We start from the raw sequence: 25464 nt of genomic DNA, 5'->3' as shown, positions 1-25464 counted from the left end.
TGCGGGAGGCAGTGGAGGACAGAGGTGCCTGGCGTTCTCTGGTCCATGGGGTCACGAAGAGTCGGACACGACTAAACGACTAAACAACAACAACAACATCATTTAACCAGCCAATTAAAATATACATTCCCCAGAAATCAGGCTATTTTAAATTTTAGTGATCTAGCAAGCATTCATTATTGGGAGAATTCAGACTAGTTAGCCTGTTCACCTTCCTTTTTATTAGTTCCAGCTGCTATTACATAATGAAAACCCCCTCATGATTTGGACCAGTTATATCCAGTTGCTTGAGGATGCTGGGACCATGCACACTCGCGGCTCAGGCTGCTCAGGGACTAGACAGACACATGCAAAGCAGCAAACGTTTTTACAAGCAATGCTAATATGCATTCTGCATGTGATTTTCACTGTCAGTTTTTTAATGCACTTTTTCTCCTAATATATGCATTTGAATAAAGATTGCTTGGTGGAGAACTGACCTGCAAGATTCTGATAACTTCAAATTTTCATGGATGACTGTGCTTTGGTTCTCATACAGTTTAGAAATCTGCAGTTTTGAGAGAGTCGCCTTTAAATGTAAATGGCATCAAATTCCTCCCCCATCCCTAGTTGGATGTCCCCTGTCTGAAACCCTGGAGAGCTGCTTGTGGTTGGCCACTATGAGAATGCTGCAGCAGACAGGCCTTTGGCTTGGCCCAGCAGGCTGCACTAATGTTATTCTGCCAGCCCGTGTAGACAATACTAGATGGACCAGTGCCCCAATTCAGTATAAGGCAGGCTTCCTATGTTCCTGTCTGTGGGGAAAGCAGACGGCAGCAATGACTTATGACAAATAAATGCCAGAGGTAGTTTCAGCTCATGACAGAGTGAAAGAGAGGTTTAATGAGCTACGTGATTTCTCCCTGGGTGCAGAATCAGATTAGACAAGACAAGGAAAATGTTATAAAATTCTTTATTCTGTGGATACAATTGTTCCACAGAACAGATTTCTGAGTCATTTGGAGTGGTATTCCCCCCCCCCCTTAGGAAGTCTTAAACTGAATCTTCCTGTTCATTTCAGGTTTATGGCAGACAATTTATAACCTTTTTGAAGAGGGGAGGAGTTACCTTTTACTTTTTCTTCCCATTGTTGAAGGTTGCTTTTTACTAAGAAAATGTGTAGGACTGGTTATACAAGACAAATTATGCAGACACCAACTGTAGGTTTTGAGGGATTTGTTTACAGCCAAGTTACCTCGTATTCTTCAGTATTTCGAAAGAGCATATCTCTTGTTTGTTTTTGGTACCAGGCAGTCTTGGAGGAAACCAGTTTTCTGGATCTGATTCAGTTTGGGTTTAACTTTGATTTTGGCACAGAAAGTGCTTTGGCTTCCCTGTATAATGACCTCCCTCAGGAGATAGACAGGGGGAAATGTGTGCCTGTTAAACCACCTTGACCTTTCAGAGGTTTACAGTACCGTCAACTATGGTATTCTTCTGGAGTGGCCATAGATTGTTGTGGGTGTTTGTGTTGTGGGTGTTTTTACTTTGTTACATATTTTTGTGCTTTTATATTGTAAATCGTCCTGTGGTCTTCGCATGAAAGGTGGTATAGAAAGTTAATGAATAATAAAAAATTATTATACGTTATAACCAGTTAATGGTTATAATGTAGAAGATCAACTTAATTTCTTTTTTTCTGGCTGACAGCCCTACAAATGCTAACATTGTCAACTGATTGGCAACAGCAAAAAGACTTTTGTTGTCTGAGGTTAATTGCAAGTTTTTCCCTCCACTGGAAAGAAACAGCGTCATAAAAAAGGAAGTCACTTCCCCTTGCTTTGAACAAGTATTGGGTTTTTTTGTTCCCCATAGCCTCGAAACGCTGGAAAGGTGTACCTCATACCTCTTTTGTTCTGACAAATCAGAATTGGGTAACTTGGGAAAGTTTTCGTAAGTTTTTCTGATATATATAGATATATATAAGTCCATCTGCTGAGACTCTTCCTTTAAGATAAAGTACTTTACAGCTCTTTGAAAAGTTCCAAGACAAAAGATGGAGAGATCTGGGTAAGTGTGAAATGTTTCTTTATGGAGATAGCAGAGTAATAAAACATGGACAGTTTGATTGTTTATTCAAAAGTAGGGGCGGGGGAGCTAATGGACCAAGCATATGAGTGCTGATGGTTCTTGCAACTATTTATTGACTATAATATGTATGCAGAGGTCTTCACAGAACTATATTTGGTGAAGTAAAACTCTGTAGGTTCCATGTGACTAAAAATTGAAACCTTTTGTCAAGGAATGAAAGACTTCCATGAGGTTTTGGTTTTGCTTTCATGCATGAAGGGCATGAAATATAGTCAACATTGGTCGGTTTGCAGCATGGGGCAATGGGTGGCCCTGTGTCTGTTCTGCTGAGAGGTAAATGGACACTGCTTGCCTCCTATAGCCCACTCCAAAAACTCAGGACTAAAACCACCCATTGTGGGGTGTTTTAGTGGGTGGTCCAGGGGCTCTTAGCCCTGGATCTGCTGCCCCTTCCTGCTTTTCCAGCTTTGCTTATAGGACAGAAGTCAGTCTAAATTTGCATCTATGCATATAAACTGCTATATGCAGATTTTGGAACATGGCTTTGTATTCCTAGTCTTCTAAGGACATAGAGTTCCATTGGTCCCTTTCCACATTCTGTTGCCTGTTCCCCCTTGACTTTATGCCAAAGGGGACTGATTTGCACCTCAGCATTTCCCTGTGCATGCTATCCTACACATGTACCTCTCTTTCCCACCAGAGAAAGATCCCCCTTTCCCTTGCCCAAATCAATCATGTATCCATCACTCTCACTGGGAGCCAATGGACCTGGGTTCTATCTGATGTCCCCAAGGATAGGAAAATCATTCTCACAATCTAGGGGGCTAAGGTTGGCCAGTGGCTGGAGTTGCTGCCAGAAGAACTTTAGATGGTACAGAAAAAGCTTGGTCAGCTATATTCAGAAGGTTAAATTTTAGAGAAATACAGTGTGCCCACTTCCCATATTTTGATTTTGGCTTATATCCTGGTTTGGAGGACATGACTCACGTTTCAGATTAGAACTGGAAACATGAACTTGCACAAAATGTATTGAGTAATGTGTAGACCATGCATTTTCAGTGCTCAGATACCTAATAGTTGGTAACCATGAACTTAACTCAAATATCCTTCAGCAAGCTTCTTCCTGTGGAGTTTAGGAAACAGCAATAAGAAACCAGAATAATAAGCTAGAATAATAATTTTAAATTGCTGAAAGTTGAGTTCTAGCCAAAGTATTTAAAGTAGCCATACTTTACATACATAAATAATCTAAGGAAAGATTTGGGTTTGCTCACAACACACCATAGAGCCATCTCTTGTTAGCAAACAGTATCCCTTCTAAAGTAAACTTTGGTTGTACAAAAAAGATTGTGTGAAGATGACAAGCTTAAAATACAGTGTTTTGGGAGCCTTTCAGCAAGCAATACTAGAAACACCTGGCTTTAAGTCCCCTGAATTTAGGAGGTCACAGGACTTAAATGTGAATATATGACTGTGGAGAAATGTTGTGCCCATGATTATGTTTTGTGCTGGGGGGAGGGGAAGTTATGTGGTCTGTGTTGATGTCAGAGTGTGACTGTCAAAGTCACAACCTTGCGCTGTTACTATATTGCAGGCCTGTTTAGCAGTAGCTGCTTGGCAGCAGATTCTGAAAACTAAAATAATCACTTTTAGTATTTGTAGATGTGGCTTGGATCACGTAAATTCATTTTGATTGATCTGGAAAACAATAAGACTTTGGTTGGCTGATGGTTCTAGTCAACAGAGAAGAGCAGTCAACTGTCAGTTGGGAGAAATAATGTGGAGTGGAGAAAATTGAGGTGAAAATGGAATCCATATTATGAACAACCTATTAAGTTGTTCATCTCCAGTTGCACACAGCCCAGCTTCCAAGTGTTGAGAGACTTCAGGGGTGCCAACACATTTATTTTGATTTGTTATGTTTACTTGTCAACTTACAGTACTACAAAAAGAAGCCTCAAAGTGATTTACATTTTTTTAAAAAAAGCATAGAATACTTTGGTCTTGGTTCATTGGTCATTGGAAGCTGTGGTGCCTTTGTGATATATGAGGGTTGTTGTTTTTTTATACACATATATACAGACTGAGCATCAGATGGTGTTCAGTGTTGTCCCAAACATCTGACAGGTACCAATTTGGTCACCCTAGTTTTAGAACATGCCTGGCAAATGTGCCACAGGCAGCTGGAGATTGTGGTACTTCAGGATGGAACAGGAGGGTCCCATGAGTTCATCTATGCCATAATCCAGTCTGAAGTCTTCCAGTCCAGTACTAGACTATCTGCTCCCAAGTTCAATAGATAAGAAGCAAAGTTACTCCAAGCACTTGTGATGGAGCAGTACAGCATATGCACTTCACTGTCCACAGCAGAGACACTGTTTTGTACTCTGGGCTTGAGTTGTTAAGAAGGTTGACCACCACTATGTAAAGGGAATCCAATCCATGTTTTCATCAGAGTCTGGAGCTATGCCAGTCCCAGTTTTAAGCCCAGGAGCTCTAGAGACAAGGCTGTCAGGCAGTTGAAGAGATATTTCTGGCAGGCTTTTCTCATGCCTTAACAGTTTGTTCTAAAAAAAGTAGTTTAGTCACCATCTCGTTTAGAACACTTCTGTTGTTATGACACTCTTCTTCTCATTCGCAGGTTCCAAGGTGTCATCCATCTTTCTTTTTCCTGTTTTCTACGGAATATGGTGCCCAGGCTCTTATGTATTTTCATTGCCAATACACTGGATACTTCTGCCTTCAGAATCCAGCGTACGGGAAGTGCAGGTGAAAGCAGGAACCATCAATAGCCAAGTCCTGGTTTAGAACATTCCAGTGTTTCTTTCTTCTTCTTTTTAATACAAAGCCATTCTTTTTTTTTTTTTTACGTAGATAATTGCCACGATCGCACCGTGCATTTCAGGTCCACTTTTGTACTGGCAGGAGAACCAGTGGTCCTCAAATGCCCTCCTTTGAGATACAAACATATGGATGCTTTTGATCAGCCCTTGAATCTCACCTGGGGGAAAAATGGTTCAGCAACAATTATCCCTGCAGGATACAGAGAAACAAGAATTCTCTTACAAGATGATGCTCTTTGGTTTTTGCCAGCTTCCAGTGAGGATTCTGGGGAATATATCTGCACTCGAAGGTAGGCATTCTAAGGCACAAGACTGTTAGCCTAGGCTACATAGGGTTAAGCAGATAACATGCGTATTCACGCATCACTGAAGACTTACTGGCAATGGATTTACAAGACAGATCTGGGGTACTGTTTATCAAGTGTTGGAGAAGGTAAGATGCATTGAGAAGTAAGAGTTCTTTAGAGCAGAGACTGAATGCACTGGGTTTTTTTGCTGCAATGTATCTGAGGCCAGGGACGCGGTGGCGCTGTGGGTAAAACCTCAGCGCCTAGGACTTGCCAATCGTATGGTTGGCGGTTCAAATTCCCGCGGTGGGGTGAGCTCCCGTCGTTCGGTCTCAGCTCCTGCCCACCTAGCAGTTCGAAAGCACCCTTAAGTGCAAGTAGATAAATAGGTACCGCTTTATAGCGGGAAGGTAAATGGCGTTTCCGTGTGATGCGCTGGTGCTGGCTCGCCAGAGCAGCTTCATCACGCTGGCCACGTGACCCGGAAGTGTCTTCGGACAGCGCTGGCCCCCTGCCTCTTAAGCGAGATGGGCGCGCAACCCCAGAGTCGGTCACGACTGGCCCGTACGGGCAGGGGTACCTTTACCTTTACCTTATCTGAGGCCATCTTCATCCACATAACTTCGGTGTACCAAAGGTACCATATTGTACCCAATATTGGTGTGTGTGGCATGTGGCGTGCATACATGTCCTATGTGCGACTCGCATCTTCAGGGAGAGGCCAAGCAGGGAACCCAACATGGAACAGCTTCCTCTCTCACGCTCAGGAGGAGCCACCCAGTGAACTGTGCTGTGCTAGGCCTCCTCTACCCCCTCAACATTAAGGGGACCTGATCCCCTGCCAGCAAATATTGAGGGGGCCAAAGACCCCTCTGCCCCTAGGAGTTGGGCACGCTTCAGTGTAACTATTCTTTCATTACTAAGAACAAGGCTCAGATCCTATAACTGAAGCTTGGTGCGACTGTCACGGGAAAACCAGCTCCCCCAAAGTCAGAGTTGCATTATAATAATGTTTAGCTGCATTGGATCATGTGGCTACATCCAACTCAGGCATTATTGTTCCTGAGGGAAGTGCAGCCTTTGCAAGAGAAGGAACGACATGTTACATCCATCACCAATACAATGCGAAGCCTAGCCACAAGAGGGTATGGCTCCTCAGCTCTGGACATTATTATTACTATTTTTAAATGGTGGTCGCAGAATGTGGAAGTGACTTACGCTTCCTTTCTTTGACATCCTTGTTTCTTGTGTGGAGTGAGGAGGACAGTCATGTTTCTCCTGCAAGGGGATGTCTTGAACTCTGTGTATGTCTGGCACTACAAGGGATGAGGGTGGCGCTGTGGTCTAAACCACTGAGCCTCTTGGGCTTGTGGACCAGAAGGTCGGTGGTTCGAATCCCCACAATGGAGCCAGCTTCTGTTACTCTGTCCCAGCTCCTGCCAACCTAGCAGTTCGAAAGCACACCAGTACGAGTAGATAAATAGGTACTGCTGTGGTGGGAAGGTAAACGGTGTTTCTGTGCGCTCTGGCACTCGTCACAGTGTCCCGTTGCACCAGAAGCAGTTCAGTCATGCTGGCCACATGACCCAGAAAACTGTGGACAAACACCAACTCCCTCGGCCAGAAAGCGTGATGAGCACTGCAACCCCACAGTCGTCTTTGACTGGGTCCTTTACCTATTTTTTACTTTTACCTATGCATGTGGCACTTTGCAGGTGGTATGGAAAGAGGAAGGGCAAAGCACTCACTGAAATGCAACTAGTTGAGGAGAAGAGCTTGGGGCATCTGTATCTTTTGCAAGGAGAGGAGCATGAAATGAGCTTTGAAGACCCCGCAATGTTTTGATGATTATTAACATTATCACTGTAGAAAGCACCATGCATACTTATTAAAGGTTACAATTGTGGTTATTAATGGTCACATTAAGTGCTGCTTTGTTTTTAGTGTGGGCTAATGAATAGTCCGGGATGCGGGTGGCGCTGTTGGTGAAATCACAGAGCCTAGGATTTGCTAATCAGAAGGTCGGCAGTTCGAATCCCCGCAACAGGGTGAGCTCCCGTTGCTCGGTCCCTGCTCCTGCCAACCTAGCAGTTCGAAAGCACATCAAAGTGCAAGTAGATAAATAGGTATCTACTTCCCGGCGGGAAGGTAAACGGTGTTTCCGTGCGCTGCTCTGGTTTGCCAGAAGCGGCTTAGTCATGCTGGCCACATGACCCAGAAGCTGTACGCCGGCGCCCTCGGCCAATAAGGCGAGATGAGTGCCGCAACCCCAGAGTCGGCCACGACTGGACCTAATGGTCAGGGGTCCCTTTACCTTTACCTAATGAATAGTCCACAATATGGGGTTGGAAAAGAGAAGCTTCCTTCTGGGCTTGATGAATGCAAGTAGCCAGGCAGAAACCTTGCGGCAGCCTAACGTACACTTTCCAACTTTATGGGTGTGATTTTTATTGAAAATGGCTCAAGGAAAGGGAAGGTCAAGAAACGTCCCCTCCACGGCATCAATTTTCCTCCTCAAGTTATAGCCTCAGTGTCTGCATTTTGTTAAAAAGCGGAAGAAAAGAAGTAATTAAAAAACCAGTTCATGGGCAATAGGCACCAGCAGCTGGCAGGGTTTGGCCTTAAACTTTCTGTGATGTCTGTTCAGGGCATGCGTTTAGAATAGGGAGCCTGTCTAGAGTGCAGAAAATGGTGCCTCATACAACTGGTCTCTTGTGGTCCCACCTGTTGCCACCTGTTTGAACATCTGGATTTGTGTCATCCTTGTAGCAGTCAATGGCTAAAAGTGACATCCGCAAGTAATTTCGATCACATTTAGCCCTCCAGTAAGAAACGGAAGATGGAAGGGGATGGGTTTGTATTTTCAAATGTCTTACATTGGTCATTGCTAATAAACAGAAAAGATGTCCCCCCCAAAATAAATTATCTCTGCTGAGAGTGATACTGATGCTGTTGAGCCTGATAGTGATGAAACAGCTCTTACACTACCTCTGTGCAATATTTTAGCAGTCTTGCACAGACAGAAAAGTGTCCCAAGGTAGAGAAATACAGATGTGCTCAGTGTCCTGTGGCGTTGGAATGTACTTAATACCAGAAGTTACTCCACTGAGTGGAAAGAGACATGTGCAATGAAAAGTATGCAAGACTTCCAGTGTAAACCTCAGGGGGACTGGCATACGTGCAGAAAGAGGTCACTTATTGCAGAGGATATGTAAATGATTTTTTCGGTGAAAAAGTCAGCGGCTGATGTTGTTTTCTTTCATAATGTCATTTCCATTATAATGCCTCTATATTAATCCCACAAGCAAATTCATCTGGAAGATATTATGTCCGAATGAAAAATCCAAGACAAACCTATGCAGTTCCTTGCCAAGTAATCATGAGCCGAACAACATACACCTTTTTCAGCCCAGTCCTCAGGTTGCGAAGGACTTCCCTTTATCACAAATGAAAAGGTAAAGGTAAAGGGACCCCTGACCATTAGGTCCAGTCGTGACTGACTCTGGGGTTGTGGCACTCATCTCGCTTTATTGGCTGAGGGAGCCGGCGTACAGCTTCCAGGTCATGTGGCCAGCATGACTAAGCCGCTTCTGGCAAACCAGAGCAGTGCATGGAAACACCATTTACCTTCGCGCCATAGCGGTACCTATTTATCTACTTGCACTTTGACATGCTTTCGAACTGCTAGGTTGGCAGGAACAGGGACTGAGCAAAGGGAGCTCACCCCATCGCGGGGATTTGAACCGCTGACCTTGTGATCAGCAAGTCCTAGGCTCTGTGGTTTAACCCACAGCGCCACCTGCGTCCCTATCACAAATGTAGGCTGGTTTAATAGTTACAGCTTTTGCTCAAGGAACCGTAAACAACAATTTTGTCAGGGCTTCTAAGGACAGAAAATCTATGTGCAAACTAACTTATATTCAGAAGTTTTGATTCCACCAATATTAAGAAAAAATATATAGTGATGAACAGCATAAAATCAGCCATACAATTACTTTTTAAAAAGAGAGAAAAAAAGAATTAAGATACACCAGAATTGTATATAGCACATCAATATAGCTGGATCTTTTAGACAATGTACAAACCTGGGGCTATTTCAAACATTACACCAAAGAAGGGCCCCCATCAGTGAAAAAATTCCATACTCTCTGCAGTTGGTGACCTTGGCTTCTCTTCTGCCTCAGATAAAATATTTTAAATGTTTAATCTAGCTTTTAAATAACAACACACCCCTTGAGCTGTACTCAATGGTGGCTTTGCATTACAGGACTGTTTATTTCTTTTTTAAGCAGTTTTTTCCAACTGCATAAATTCCTCATCAGACCCTCCACACAAAACAAAACAACAAACAAATCAATGGAACGCAAAGTGTGCCTTGCTCCTTGCTTATGGTGGTATCTAGACGCACACATATAAAGCGCTGAGAAAATGCTTTTTTAAAAAAACGTTTTGAAAATATATATTGAATTTGCCATAAGCTCACCATTGCCATCTAGTGCCACATTTGTATAATGCACTTAAAACACACTTAAAGCATTATATTTGCAGCTGCATAGCTGAGTCCCCAGTATCCGTGGCAGTTTCTCCATAGGAGTCATAGGTCATGTCTATTATACAGCATCTAAATGGCAACCCAATGGCCCTTGCATTGATGTGAATCCTATCTCTGTGACACTTACAGAGGGCCACTGGATCATTCTGAAGGTTATCTGTCTATTGCTGCAGCCTGATCAAACTTGTGCTGCCAATATCGGTACCTCTCAAACACCTGGGCTTCTCCTATTTTCACCAAGATTGCCATTTAAGCGCAAGTCAGCTGATGGCTTTATTGATCCCTTTTATACTGAAGTCAATAAGGCAGATTTTCAGTTCTGGCTGTTTAGCTCACAAGAGGAAGCAGGACAACTCCCAAGTCCTGACATCATATGGCAGAGGTTTTTGGCCTTTTTGAGTCCATGGATCCCTTGACCAACTACAGTAGTACCTCTGGTTAAGAACTTAATTCGTTCTGGAGGTCCGTTCTTAAGCTGAAACTGTTCTTAACCTAAGGTACCACTTTAGCTAACGGGGCCTCCCGCCGACGCCGCATGATTTCTGTTCTCATCCTGAAGCAAAGTTCTTAACCCGAGGTACTATTTCTGGGTTAGCGGAGTCTGTAACCTGAAGAGTCTGTAACCTGAAGCGTCTGTAACCCAAGGTACCACTGTACATTCTTTCTGTGGCACCCCTGTGGGGCTCAGGAGCCCAGTTATGTCACCCCTTGCCTGCAGAGCTGGCAGTCCCTCACCCTTTTTTCAAACACCCTCCCTTGTGGAGTGTTCCCTCAGCCTCCTCTCCCCTCTCCTTGGGGGTCCCCTGGGCAGCTGCTGCTGGTCTTTGAGCTGCCCTCCCTGCCCCAAAGAGAGCTGCCCCCCAGAGGCAACATCCACAGGTGGAGCTTATTGCCAGGGCTGCCGCAACAAACAGAGGCAGAGATGCAGGAGGGCATCAGAATAGTGAGGGGAGGAAGGAATGAGGGACAGAGGCCAGAGTTGCCCACAGCACCCCTGACCATCATTCAAGGCACCCTGGTTGAAAACCACTGCCATATGATATTATTGTTTGTGTGTTTGTCGAGTTAGACGTACAGGACATTCATCTGAGTAAAAAAAAAATGGGGGGGGGGGGGATGAAGCAGGTTCCTGCCTACAAACATCCCTGTACACTCTCAGATACAAACCTTGGCTTGTGCTTCTCCTCATGAGCAAGGAACTTTAAACAACAACAACAAACAGTCTCCAGAAGCAAAGGATCTCTTCTGTCTGTGAGTGTCTTCTTCCTCAGTCCTTCAGTCCTGGTTCTGCTAACTTGTTACTGTACAGTGGTACCTCAGGTTAAGTACTTAATTCGTTCCGGAGTTCCGTTCTTAACCTGAAACTGTTCTTAACCTGAAGCACCACTTTAGCTAATGGGGCCTCCCACTGCTGCCGCGCTGCCGGAGCACAAGTTCTGTTCTAGTATACTAAAATCTTAATAGATTTACCGAAGTATGTCTATAAAATACTTTCCAATTGTCTAAAAATACATTTGAATGACATGTATCTACTGATATTTGTCCTTCCACAGCTTAACACCCCCCCCCCCCACACACAACAAAGCAGAAATAAGCTCAGTACAATTTGTTCCTCCTGTCGGGAAGCCAAGCCAATCCAGTCATATTGCCACTTGTGTTCAGTGTGCTCTGAAATCAGCAGGGGGTGGGGTCTGCAGAATCAAGTTGCCAACCAATGATGCTTTTTCAGAGGGCGGTGATTTTAGTGTCCTGTGTGTACCTAATTGTTCAAAATGGTTAAATCTGAATAACAAAAAGCAATGGTGTGTTATGGTGCAATGATAAATCTTCCCTTGTTGTGTATGAATGTCATGTTTCTTCTTCTCCCCCCCTGCCTCCTCCCTCCTCCGCCTGCAGGAATTCTTCTTACTGTGCTGATGTGTCTGTTCATCTCACAGTTGTGGAGAAAAGCGCTGTTCGAAATATTTCCTATCTCCAGAAGGCTTTCACATTTAGTCCTGGAAAGGTTGTCTGTCCGGCCTTGGAGAGTTTTGTACAAAAGAATACAAACTATGAACTCAAATGGTACAAGGTATTATTATGGGTAATTTCTTCATGGCAGTTTGGGAATTTGAACTTGGACTTCCAGTATCCAAACCCACATGGGACTATCATCTGCACTGCACTTAGAACGAAAGGCAGAATAATATAATATAAGACGTTGACATCATGGTAGAAATTGCACAGGGTCTTATGCAGGGCTATGACATGCCTAAGCCCATTCATTTGAATTGGCATCTTAGTGTAATTGTGGCCAACTCTGCTAAGGCCAGGGACGGGGCTGCAATGGTCCTCCAGATGTTGCTAGATTTCCACCATCTGCAGCTGGCATGACCAGGGGTCCAGGATTATGGGAGCTGTAGTTCAACCACATCTCAAGGGACATAAATTACCCATCCTTAGCATAGATTAATTAGCTTTGAAAAAATACCTTAGATTATGGTGGCCTGCAGATGTGCTCTTGAGTTAAAGCTTTGATACAATAGCCTGAAAGTTTCATTAGGTTGCTTTGTTTTTAGAATATTTGCATTTAAGATGACAAGCTGTTTTCGCAAAGAAGAGGTCCATCATGAGCTCCTCCCCCCAAACCCCCCCCCCAAATGTTCTTTATGTTCAGAGGCAGCATAGCCTAAGGTTAACAGATGTCCCTGTTTCCCGGGGACAGTCCCCGGATTTACAAATCAGTCCCCATACAAAATCCTATTATTCCTATTGAAGCTGAAAAGTGTCCCTGGATTCATTGAAAAAAAAATCTGGTAACCTTAGCATAGCCCTGAACATCAGATACTGATGCCAAAAGAAAAAGGTTGCTGCCATTGTGCCTTGGTTATGTCCAGAAGCATGTTAGACTCAGAATGCTAGACTAGATAAAACATTAGTTCTGATCCAAGAGAACCATGCTAAGTTGAGTCCAAAGCCTGAGGCTATTTTATTTTTTTGGAACTGCCCAGCAATTAATTTAGTTCGCCAAAACTAATTTCCTCCTTTTCTCTTGGTTAAAGCCATCCACTCCGTCCAAATTCTAAACAAACCATTTTCCACGTGTTAATTTTATTGAATTATGAATGTGCATGGTGCACATTCAATTTTGACACTAATGACTTGGGCAGTAGTTCTGAAATCCTGCAGAGCCTTGCTAAATTTATCTGTAGTTTATAGCCCTTTCACCAGAAACCAGGTCTGTCAGCAACTGACTAGACCATGAGTTTTTATTTAGTGATAACAGTGTCTGGCCAGTAATGGAAAGTGAAGCCTAGGATCACAATATCATTTTACAAGTTATTCTGGAATCATGTCAAACTGACTTTGTGGTGGAGAACCATTTTGATCAGGTTTGCCTGAGGAATTTGATCATTGCTCATTCTGATATAAACTGACCTAATCTGCAATTCCTGGACTGACTAATGTATGGATCAGAACATGCCCGTCAGATCTCACACTTCTCCAGCTGCTGTTGACATAATTTTCGGTTCAATATAAATTATCAGAACATGTTTAAAGGTACATACCTGGAGAGAAAACAAAATGCATGTTTTAAGAGAAAATGCAGTTAAGAACAAGCACTTAAATGTTGATTTTTGTTCAGATTTTTAATAAATAAATAAATAAATAAATAAAACTTTAATGCACATATGGGATGGAAAAGTTTTCTGGGTGAACACAAGTGAAAGTGATATGGACCAGAAACGGAGGCTTGTCCTCATTTAATCTATCATTGGTTGATCAATACAATATGGAATTTTCCACTTACGCTGCCACTACAACAGTTAGTCATTATTGTGTAACCATGTGGCTTATTGCAAGACTTTAACAAAGAGCTCTCTCCTTTCCTGGCACCAAACGGAAACTGAAGAGAGTCAAAGTGTAAACCAAATAGTCACACTTGCAAACCCTGCTTAGTTAAGGAAGCCAGCTTCATAATCCATGGTTTGTTTGTTTTTTAAGTTGGCCTGTTTTTAAACTGGTCAGAGCTTGTTTTAAACCACTGCCCTTGGTTTGAATGTAATAAACCAGGATTCGTGGAAAATGAAAATAACTCTTATTCCGACTCTGTGGGGGGAGAAGGAAGGGGAAAGGTGTGAGTCTGGTGCTTACTGCAAGATCCTCTGTGCTCATGTACACAGTAATAAACAGTGGCATTTAAGCTTTATGTGGACATTGTGTATAAAAAGCTTATTTGAGGCACTTTTCTGCTTTGGAATCTGTCAGGAATCAGACCCCTGCCGCAGTCTTCCCAGTGTTCATGGCCTTTCCAAAATGCCATCATTGCTGCATCAATGGATGTTAAACTAGCTCAGTGACATTAAGAATTCACTGAAAAAAAATCACCTCAAGACTCCTTGGCACTGAAGCATTGTATTTCACTACTAAATGTTCGGCTGCCCATTTTATTTGTCTACTTTTGTTTTTTTGTTTCTAGGACTCAATACCTTTGGACATTGACAATAAGAAATTTGCTGTTTTGAAGGGCACAAATTATCTCATCATAAACTCTGTGTCCTTGGATGATTCAGGCTACTATACTTGCCAGCTGAACTTTCGGCACGAAATGGGACAATATAACATCACCAGGACCATTCAGTTAGAAACACTTGGTAATGTTTACTCTTGAACTACTAAAGTACGCAATGACGAGCAGGACTGTACATACAGATGATCCACTTTTCTTTGCTTAAAAAAATACAAATTTGGTATGAAGTAAACTTTATATTTTCCACATGGATCAATTATACAAATGTGCATATTGTTGAAATATGCGTCACAAGGAGTCATTGCTCAGAACACAAGATATGCAAATGAAAGGTTAATTTGTGGCATTTCTATGCAAGGCAGGAAAAGACTGCAAACCTGGAGAGCCATTGCCAGTCAGTTTAGACAAGAGGTGGAGAACTTATGCCCCATGAACCAGATGTGAGCCATGGGGCCTCCCCATCTAGCCCCTTACCGCTCCACAGGGAGTTATTGAGACTTGAAAACAATTCTCTGTTGTCACCAAAAGAAGGCTACAGTGGTACCTTGGGTTAAGAACTTAATTCGTTCTGGAGGTCTGTTCTTAACCTGAAACTGTTCTTAACCTGAGGTACCACTTTAGCTAATGGGGCCTCCCACTGCTGCCACGCCGCCGGAGCACGATTTATGTTCTCATCCTGAAGCAAAGTTCTTAACCCGAGGTAATATTTCTGGGTTAACGGAGTCTGTAACCTGAAGCGTCTGTAACCTGAGGTACCACTGTATTTTTGAATCTCCTGTGTGGGGCTGAATTTTCTTGTATGGGGTCACCGATGGGAAGGAAACGGGTAACCCTCTTCTCCCCATGTATCATCACAGCCCAAAACACTCTTCTGTTGAGGTCAAAAGAATGTCTCCCTCAGGGTCAGAAAAGTTGCCCAACTGCAGATGCACGGAATATGCATGTCCTTGACTCTAAACAGCTTTCCTAGGATGTATTTTGGCAGCGAAAGAAAAGACTCCTACTCTTTCTCATCATTGCAACTGCCAATTGCTAAAGCCCTGAGCTTACCCAGCACAACATTCCAGCTATTTGCTTCCGATAAGAGCCTGAAATAGTTTCAGAAGAGAACTAAGATCGCTGGCTAGTGGCCAGTGGAAGTGTGAGGAATTCGCAGCCTTTGTGGGAGGTAGAATGTTTGTGGCTTAAATGCCTCCGCTTGCAAAACCAAGTAATTTATGCCAAAAGAGAGCCCTGGGAGGTGATTTCCATTAGCTCGGGGAATGCAATATTTAACTAAGAGTGGGAAAGGGTAGACAAATACACCTATCTCACTTTCCCCTTTTTATTTTTAAATTTGTACAGGTTTCTTTGTCTGCTGCTCTGTTAAATAAATATAGATATATATGTTAATTTACCTGTTAGTCAGTACACAGGCTGACCAGCAGGGGGTGGTAGTGTGCTTAATGTGTTTTCAGATCAATGTAAGAACTGCACATTCTTCCCCCATTTCAATTTATTTTAAACCAGCTGAGAACCTCTGAAAATTTCACAGAGCAAAGAGAGAGGAAATAGAGAGAGAGACAAGATCTCTGAACGCACTGGAATTCTGGTCGATGTTCATTCTAGTGATAACAGTTACATTTCAGCCATGCCTTATTCTTTTGAGCGAGGTTATTTCTTTATCCTGGTAAATAATGGAAACTATTGCTGTATCAGAAAAGCGGATGTAATTCTCTGCAACATTTTTTCTCTGAACTCTCACTAGGCCAAAAGAAAAGAAGCCGACCTGTGATTGTCTACCCAAATGAAAAGATTACATTAGCAGGTCTCGGTAAGGCCAACAAATTTATTCAAGTCGTTTCTGAAAACAAAGTACCATTATGTTACAAAATAAGAATTATAACTCAGTTCTAAATTTCTTACCAGTGGGTTTTAGTACTATATTAGTTCCAACCATAATAACAGCTAATGGTGGCTTTACTGAACCTTTTCCTCGCCAGTTATTTGGGCAGAAACCAGACTGGTGTGATTTTGATTGAACAAACAGCTGGCGGGACATGGTGACCACTCAACCACCTGCGGCTTCCATGTATTTTAAAACAAATGGAACAAGAACAACTTGAATACAGGAAAATAGGTTTTTGGCTCTAATTCTGCTTATCCAGGGATCTTTCGAAACTGGAGTTCTGTCTAGGGGTGGTGTAGGGGTCTAGGTGTTAGAGCTCTTAGCAAATCACCCTCATCAAACTACAATTCCCAATACATTTTGTTCCTTGCACTCGAGACACGGGGTCCCTTTTTTCTTTGGACAACACTTTAAAAAGTCTTGGCACTTCGTTCCTCTACCATGGTGTCAAAGATATGGTCCATAGCTCTGTGAGAACCTATGCACGACACTTGAAGTAGAAAAAAAGATGATATTTGTGTAGTGCAGAAAAGAGTGTTCTGTATGCTTGGGGAAAAGTCATCAATATGGAACACTTATTTCTTCTGTTTAATAACTATTCCGGAAATGTAGGAATGTATGTGCTCTTTGGATAAACTAGTCTTGCGAAAGAAATGAAAAAGCCCCCCCATCATTAACCTAAAGGTTTTCACCAGACCTCCTACCAAAATCTTTTAATTTTTATTAAATTTCTATATTGCCCTTCATTTGAGGATCACAGGGTGGTTTACAAAATAATGACACCGAAATGCATACTGTAGTAACAAAAGAAAACAATACTGTTGGCCCCCCCCCCCGACGCAGTTTTAAAAGGCTATATATTGTTTAATTAGCCAAAGGTATGGGAGAAGAGAAATATTTTTGCCTGGACCCTAAAGATATGTCATGAAGGCACCAGTCAAGGCTCCCTGGGGAGAGTGTTCCACAAGCAAGGGGCCACCTCAGAAAAGGCCGCTTTGGTCCTTGAAGTATTGCAGTCCTGAGCAGTTTAAGGCTTCATAGATCAAAAATGGCACTTTGAATCAGACCTGGAAACTAACTGGCTGCCAGTTCAGTCAGGCCATGATTGACATTACAGTGGTACCTCTGGTTAAGAACTTAATTCGTTCCGGAGGTCCGTTCTTAACCTGAAACAGTTCTTAACCTGAGATGCCACTTTAGCTAATGGGGCCTCTTGCTGCTGCCATGCCGCTGCCACACAATTTCTGTTCTCATCCTGAGGTAAAGTTCTTAACCCAAGGTACTACTTCCAGGTTAGCGGAGTCTGTAACCTGAAGCGTTTGTAACCCGAAGCGTTTGTAACCCAAGGTACCACTGTTTATGCTCATACCATCTTGCCCTGGTAAGCAACGACTGAATTCTGTACCAGCTGAAGTTTCTGAACCATCTTCTGAGGCAGCCCCATGTATATAACACATTGTGGCAACCTAGAGGTCAAAAGCTGGCTGGGATATGGAGCCCAGAACCTGATCTGAGATGTGTGCTTGTCTACAAATGGTCACATATACCAGGTCCTAAAAAGAATTGATGCAAGTTACAGGGACTCTGGGTAATTTGAACCAAGAACCTCATGGTCTGGGGCCTAGCCTAGAGAGCTACCATAGATTCTGTGTGAGCAAGTCTTCAAATGTAGAAGGAAATGAGGATGTCAACATGACCTCTGCAATCGATAGGCAGTAGGTTTCTAGGCTGGCCTCTACTGTCTCTAAATCTAGGCTGTTTTTTCATCTTTTAAAAAAATAATTTGTATTAATTTTAAACAAATTGTATCACCAGTCAGACAATTTTACAACAACATGTGTAATTTTATTGCATCTTGCTAATCATTCGGACAAGTACAGATGGTATGTATCAAAGGGTTCACTGTGTTCTCAAGTCTAACTTGGCATATTTGCAAAAAAAAAAGCGTTGAGGAGGTGATCTGTATTGCTAAATATTTGCACAAGTTTGAAAGTGATTTCCTTTCAAACAAAGTATATATTTTTATTGTGCCTTCATGGGAGAAGGATATTTTGTACCTAATGCCCTGTGAAGACAGGGCCATCTCCGGCTGATACCGTGCTTTTGAATGAGTTCCAGCAAATGTCATAAAAAAACCCAAAAACTTCTCTGCAGCAATAAAATATTCCATGTGCAAACAAGTACAGTGACTCATGCTATTCTAGGCTATTGGAATGTTTGCCTTAGTCAAGAAGGATGTGGTTAAGCCGCGTGTTGCTGGCTAGCATAAATAGAAAGGGTCATCAGCTAAACAAGCTTGACTCTTATTGCTTTAATTCTGTAAGAAGCTGTTCAGACTCTGCTCAAAAACTCACCTGCCACCAGCATCTCTTCCAACTCCTCTTTTTTGGGATGTTGACTAAATAAGTGTTTTTATTTTGAGGCTTCAGGCATCTCTGGGAAATGTTGCTTCTGTGGACTCTTGTTGCTCATCCGGGGGATGCCTGAGGTATTTCACTCAGCCAGGACAATTATCTGTCACTTTTGCCTTGAGATTGTTGGGGTCGGTTGCATTTTATTGATCCTATTAGATTCTTGTTAGCTGATGATAAAAGCTCTGGAGTGTGGCAGTTGTTTATTGCAATGCTCTAGAGCTGATCCACCTATTTCTTGGTTCCCTTACTAGGCTGGATGATTGGTCAAAAAAGGCTTGGTCAAATGTTGCCAAATAATACTCAAGTATTTTTAAAGCATTCTTTTTATTAGGACATTCAGTGCTATTTTTCTAGAAAAAAGAGGTGCTGGAACTCACCATGACTGCCTCCTTTGTTCTCTTATAATGGTGATACATTTCTTTTGGTGAAACCAACCCTGAATTGCTTGGTGATGAAAAGTGGGATATATATATACAAATATATGAAATATATACAAATATATGAAAGTTGTAAGCTGCTGTCTATACCGTGGCATTCCTGGCACCATGCAGTGTTTAACGACAATATTTGACTGGCGTATGCCAAGCGCTGAACTGGATGCCCAATATTTGCATTGGAAGTAGGCCAAAAACCAATACATTTGCAACACTTTAAGTGTCCACAGGTAATCAGACTCCAGAAGAAGTGGTGTGAGAATTGTATTTTCTTCTTCCAGCTGTTTTACTAAAAACATTTACATTTATTTATATGATGAATCTCCTGCCAACCTAGCAGTTTGAAAGCACGTCAAAGTGCAAGTAGATAAATAGGTACCACTCCAGCGGGAAGGTAAATGGCGTTTCCGTGCGCTGCTCTGGTTCGCCAGAAGCGGCTTAGTGATGCTGGCCACATGACCCGGAAGCTGTACGCCGGCTCCCTCAGCCAATAAAGCGAGATGAGCACCGCAACCCCAGAGTTGGTCACGACTGGACCTAATTTTCAGGGGACCCTTTACCTTTACGTGATGAATAATGGCTAATTGCTTCTCCAGGTAGACTTCTTGGTTTATTTAGTTCAGTTTCCAACACACCTTTCCCAAGGAGTCTGATTTGGTAACAATTAAAACAAAGGGCATGCAATAAAAACAAAAATACACCTACTTAATCCTGGCCGTTGAATGTCAGCTGAAATAAGAATGTATTGAGCTCTTCAGAAGACTTAAGAATTAAGGAGTGGTGATATCCATTATTGCTCAACATAGTACTCACCATTTGTTTGTTCTTACTTCCATGTTTCCTTTTCAAACTAGGTTCTCGACTGACAATGATATGCAAAGTGCTTACTGGAGAAAGCAGCCATTTTTTTACTGAGGTTTGGTGGCTAGCCAACAAGACTTACATTGGTAGGCTATATCAAAAGGGCAGAGTTACAGAAGGAGAACGTCAGTAAGTATTATTATGCTCACCCCAATCTCTGAGCAGTGAGAGGTGCCAAAACATACCTTGTGTTTAGTTCTTTAAAATGGAGGTCACTTGAGATAGCAGTATCTTTGGGATATGTGGTTCTATTTACACATATATACATAAGAGGAAAAGGCTCACAGCATTAACAGATCTTGGTCCTCTGTTAGGTTTCTAGCCACTACCGCCCTGCCATAGCTTTGGATTCAGCAATAAGAAGAAAGCGTCTCTGTGTCTCCTCCCATCTCAGTTCAAGATCAGGCTGACCATTTTTGTATAGTTCTTTTACACTTCACTTTGGCATCACCTCCAGCTAGCCACCTAACTGTAACATTATCTAGCTCACCAGCTTCTCCACAAGACTATCACGGAGGACTTTGTCGAAAGCCTTACTGAAATCAAGATGTGCTACATCTCCAGCATTTCCCTGATCTACCAAGTCTGAAACTCTATCAAAAAAAAGAAATACGATCAGTCCGGCATAATTTGCTTTTGAGAAACCCATGCTGGCTCTTCGTAATCATAACATCCTTTTCTAAGTGTTCACAGACAGACTGTTTAATTATCTGTTCCAGAACCATTCCTGGTATCGATGTCAAGCTGACCAGTTGGTCATTTCCCGGTTCCTCTCCCCTTCCCTTTTTTAATGCCTCCAGTCCACAGGGACCTCATCTGTTTGCCAAGAATTTTCAACGATTATAGACAGAGGCTCTGAGACTGTATCTGCGAGTTCTTTTAGTACTCTTGGATGACGTTCACCAGGCCCTGCAAATCTTAATTTATTTATAGTAGCTATGAGGTCCCTAATACCTGTTTCCCTATCTTGGGCTGCAGCTTCCTTTCTACATCATTTATTATATTTTCACCTTTAAACCACATTCCAAGCAGATTCAGTCACCATAGTATACTTCGTGGCTGAATGAGAATATGAATCTGCATGGTTCCGGTTTTAGTCTGAAAGTGCTTCCAGACAGGTGGCTATTGTAAGATTGGTGCTCCTCCTGCATGCAAGTTTTTTGCAGGGTCCATATGCTGTTGTTGGCATCAAAAGAGCAGCCCACATTCCCTCCCATTGAATCTGGATTTTTCCTTCCTGGGGGAAATCCAAAAAGTTTAAGCATGCCAACACCCTGGTTGCAGTCTGGAAGCCCCCTGACACACTAACAACTGCATTACAATGGTTCACTGCTGAGATCCTGTCAAACCCACTTTTCTTACAAAATATTCAAAATCAGGGTGTTGCAGTGAAATGAACGCATTCCCATGTGCTATAAAATGCTGTGCCCGTTGTTATGCACCTTGCCACTCACCCACTACACAATGCTAGACTAAAAAAAAATTCAAATTACAGTGATCTTGAAATGCTATCAATTAAAAAAAAAGTGATCCTATAAATTACTGTTTCCTTGTTTTAGGGAACTTGTAGAAAATGATGAAAATTACATTGAGGTGCCCTTGATTTTTGACCCTGTGAAAGAAGCTGATTTTAATACAGACTTCACATGCGTTGCCCATAATAGTCTCGGGCATGAAATACGTGCAGCACATGTAAAGCAACAAGGTATGTGTCTGTGTACAAATACTATTATTGCCCTACTTGTTAATGTATGGTTCAGCTCTGCAAGACCTTTACCAGGGTTGAGAACCTGACTGTGCATCATGGCTGCGTTGGTAACTGCAAAGAGAATATCTAATTCTTCCAACTCAAGATAGGGCTGAGCCCTTGTTTGAAAGCCTGGGGGGCACTGCCAGTCAGTGTAGACAGCACTAGTCTACATGGAACAATTCTCAGACAGTATATGGGCATTACCTTTTGCTTTGTTGGGCTAAGAGAGAGTGGTTCCACGAGGTACAGTGGTACCTTGGGTTACAAATGCTTCGGGTTACAAACTCCACTAACCCGGAAATAGTACCTCGGGTTGCGAACTTTGCCCCAGGATGAGAATAGAAATAGCGCAGCAGCAGTGCGGCAGCAGCAGGAGGCCCCATTAGCAAAAGTGCGCCTCAGGTTAAGAACAGTATCGGGTTAAGAACGGACCTCCGGAACGAATTAAGTTCGTAACCCGAAGTACACTGTATTATGAAAGATGGATCAAGGAACTCCCTATCCACTTTCTTGGCTGGCCTCTCTTGGAAATAGGATATTGGGCAAGATTATACCGTATTGGCCCGAATATAAGCCGCACCCAAATATAAGACACACCTTTAAAATTGGAGGGGGGAAAAGAAACAAAAGAAAAAATACCTGAATATAAGCCGCTCCCTTCCTCACTGCTCCTGGCTGCATACTGGGGGCAGGGTGGTGGGGCAGCCACACTAAGTTGCTGGCGGCCTTTCCTCTTCCTCGATCTCTCCCTTCGGAATTGGGGGGGGGGGGAGTGAGGCTTATATTCAGGCCAATACTGTAGTTCCCCAGATCTAGGAGAGCTGCTCTTCTTTTATGCTGTTAAACATTTTAACTTAGTTTCTTCCATTTTTCTTCCTCAAATGTCATATGACCTTTCTGGGAATTCAATACTCCATTTCAAATATGTGGGTTTTATGAAATAACTCCCCTGATTTTTTATTTAGGCTGTGCAAAGTTTGACACCAACTTTTATTTTATTTTTTTAGAACGCGATACGTCTTGGTACTTGGCGCTCATTCCTGTGGCTCTCGTTGTCGCGATTGCGGGAGGAGTGTGCCTGCATAAATGTTGGAAGAGAAGATCAGCAAGGGGATATATTGCAACCAAATCCTAATGGACAAAACGTTCTTCTTTTAGCATGAAAACAAACCAACTGATTGGTAATCTGCTGCAATATATCAAGAAACCTTTTGGATGAAAACAAAAATCACCCAAGACATTTTGCTGGCGGAGGCAGGAAAGCCTGATGTAATTTCCCTTGGTGGTAAAAATATATATTAATGAAATAAATTGCAAATTGTTGCCAGTTAATTTACCTCTCAAATCTGCTGCTTGAGGCTCCTCACACTAGTCAGAAATAAGGCTGGTCCTTGCAGAAGCAGAAGGTGTGTCAGAAGGCCCATAGCTCATCTAGTGGGCTCTTAAAGTGGTAGAGCGTTGGCTTTGCATGCAGAACACCCCATGTTCAGTCCAAGTCACCTCCAGGAAGGACTGGAAAGGTCCATGTCGGAAACCCTAGAAAGCCACTGCCTGTCCGTGTAGACAATATTGAGCTTGATAAACCATTGATCTGACTCAGTATGAGGAAGCTTCTGATATTCCTAATTGCGATTTCTTAGACCCAAACTAAATAGGATGATGATAAGCTAATGCCTTCAAATATTGCTCTTCCAAAGGGATGTGAGAAACCCTCTGCTCCCTCACCTATCTTATCCTCACAGGTCTTTTATCCCTTCAACTAGGCACTGACACTGGAATTCAGCTAGTGTGGGAGAAAAGTACACAGCTGGAAGGGGCTGTTGTTGTTGTTTAGTCGTTTAGTCGTGTCCGAGTCTTCGTGACCCCATGGACTAGAGCACGCCAGGCACTCCTGTCTTCCACTGCCTCCCTCAGTTTGGTCAAACTCATGCTGGTAGCTTTGAGAACACTGTCCAACCATCTTGTCCTAAGTCGTCCCCTTCTCCTTGTGCCCTCAATCTTTCCCAACATCAGGGTCTTTTCCAGGGAGTCTTCTCTTCTCATGAGGTGGCCAAAGTATTGGAGCCTCAGCTTCAGGATCTTTCCTTCCAGTGAGCACTCAGGGCTGATTTCCTTCAGAATGGATAGGTTTGATTTTCTTGCAGTCCATGGGACTCTCAAGAGTCTCCCCCAGAACTATAATTCAAAAGCATCAATTCTTCGGCAATCAGCCTTCTTTATGGTCCAGCTCTCACTTGGGAGAAAAGCAATGACAAACCTAGACAGCATCTTAAAAAGCAGAGACATCACCTTGCCAACAAAGGTCTGTATAGTTAAAGCCATGGTTTTCCCAGTAGTGATGTATGGAAGTGAGAGCGGGAAGAGGAAATGGCAGGCAGAGGAAAGGGGCCCACAAATCTCTTTGGCGCTTGAAATTATGTCATCTGCTCTAGACATTATTGGGGCTCCTGGGTCAGGCACCATCATTAGTTGTTTGGGCCTTTAAATAGCTTTGAAGAAGATGGGACAGGACGTATTCCTTACTTAATCCCATTTACTTTTATCTAATTCATTTGCTGAGTGAGGATCCTTTGGTAGCCAAAATGGCACTGTCCATATACAAGAGGCAGGTATCAGGAGGTTTGGGATTTGTAAAACTACAAAAAACTTTAGGGGGGAGGGACCAACGGGGGAGGCAAACCATAAACAGCCCAATAAAGACTGGGCATACTCAGTGGGCAAGGAAGGCTGACTGACACTTGTGGGGAGGCGGTGTGGAATGATGCATTCTGTAAAAATGCATAGCTGCAGGGACCCCGAATGAGAGTACTCCACATTGCAGCATTTTGTGAATAGGAGTACTCCACTCCCAAATAGGAGTATTCAATACTACTCTCTTTTCTTGAAACTATTAATGTGGAATGAATAAAAACACTTAGATCAAAGAACTGTTCGTGCAATCCCCATTACAATGTCCTCATAACTTTGAACAGTTTTTCCTACCCAATATTCCAAGCTGCTTTGAATCTCCCCTCAGTTCTAAAAGCTGTTCACCATGCGGCGTTGGAAGGCGCTGTCTAAACCTGTCAAAAGCTCTCTTGAAATGAGTTTCTCAGATATTTGGATGCTGGCAAATGTGTCTAATGTGACTAGAATATAATGTATGGATCTGTCAGCGTCTTACCTGTGTATGCATTAAATAAAAAGGGCTTACGAACAGTCTGGGAGCCAAGATATTTTTTCCAGCTCTAGTAGGTCTAAGCTTTGGAAAGCTTTTGTTCTGAGATTAGCAGCTGCACCCTATGGACAAAGATAAAATCTGTGTTGCAACGCTTTTGCTGAAAGAAAGAAGTCAGCCTTCCTTCTTTCAGTGCCAGGTGCTGATGTCATAGTAACCGCAAATTGGCTGGTTTTCCAAAAACCTCTCCATATTTGTTCAGTGTCCTCTGTCTGAGAGTTGCTTCATTTTCAAAGGATTCATTTAATGATTCTACATTAGTAGAAAAGAAGGCATATGTAACTATAATTACTTCCATAGGTGACTCTGTTTTTTGTTTTGCTTTTGTTCAAAGGTCGGTAGCTAGAGAATGAAAGGCAGCTGTCATGGTAGACGAGCTGTCTTTGGGGAAAATGGGAAGGGAAATGTAATATTATTACAGACCCAAGTTGATTTTCCAGAAACGACTTGGCTCGTCATTATCTTCTTTCCAGAAAATGATGTGATCAGCAACGTAACAATGCTTTCTGTCCCTTGTTGTAATCCCAGAAGGATATTGTCTGTGTCGAGTGAACCACAATGTTTCCAAACAATAAATTCTGTATGTAATTATGATTTTAGATTCTATTATCTTTTCCTTTTGGAAGGTAAAAGATAAA

The 25464-nt window shown here is 42.6% G+C and overlaps 1 protein-coding gene across 1 annotated transcript; it reads left to right on the top strand.

Moving 5' to 3' along the window:
* The first annotated feature begins 1912 nt into the window (after positions 1–1912).
* Positions 1913–25420, top strand: LOC310843092 (interleukin-1 receptor type 2-like). Its single transcript, XM_083735630.1, has 9 exons — positions 1913–2049; positions 4712–4839; positions 4945–5203; positions 11649–11823; positions 14212–14386; positions 16010–16075; positions 19853–19988; positions 21419–21564; positions 22617–25420. The coding sequence occupies exons 1-9, from the start codon at positions 2036–2038 to the stop codon at positions 22742–22744; spliced, it is 1227 nt and encodes a 408-aa protein (XP_083591756.1). The 5' UTR covers positions 1913–2035; the 3' UTR covers positions 22745–25420.
* Positions 25421–25464: the final 44 nt, after the last annotated feature.

Source organism: Podarcis gaigeae (assembly GCF_964106915.1).
Source record: "Podarcis gaigeae genome assembly, chromosome: 4".
Taxonomy (NCBI): Eukaryota; Metazoa; Chordata; class Lepidosauria; order Squamata; family Lacertidae; genus Podarcis; species Podarcis gaigeae.
Note: the sequence above shows the minus strand (reverse complement) of the source record. Positions and strands in the feature narration are given on the sequence as shown.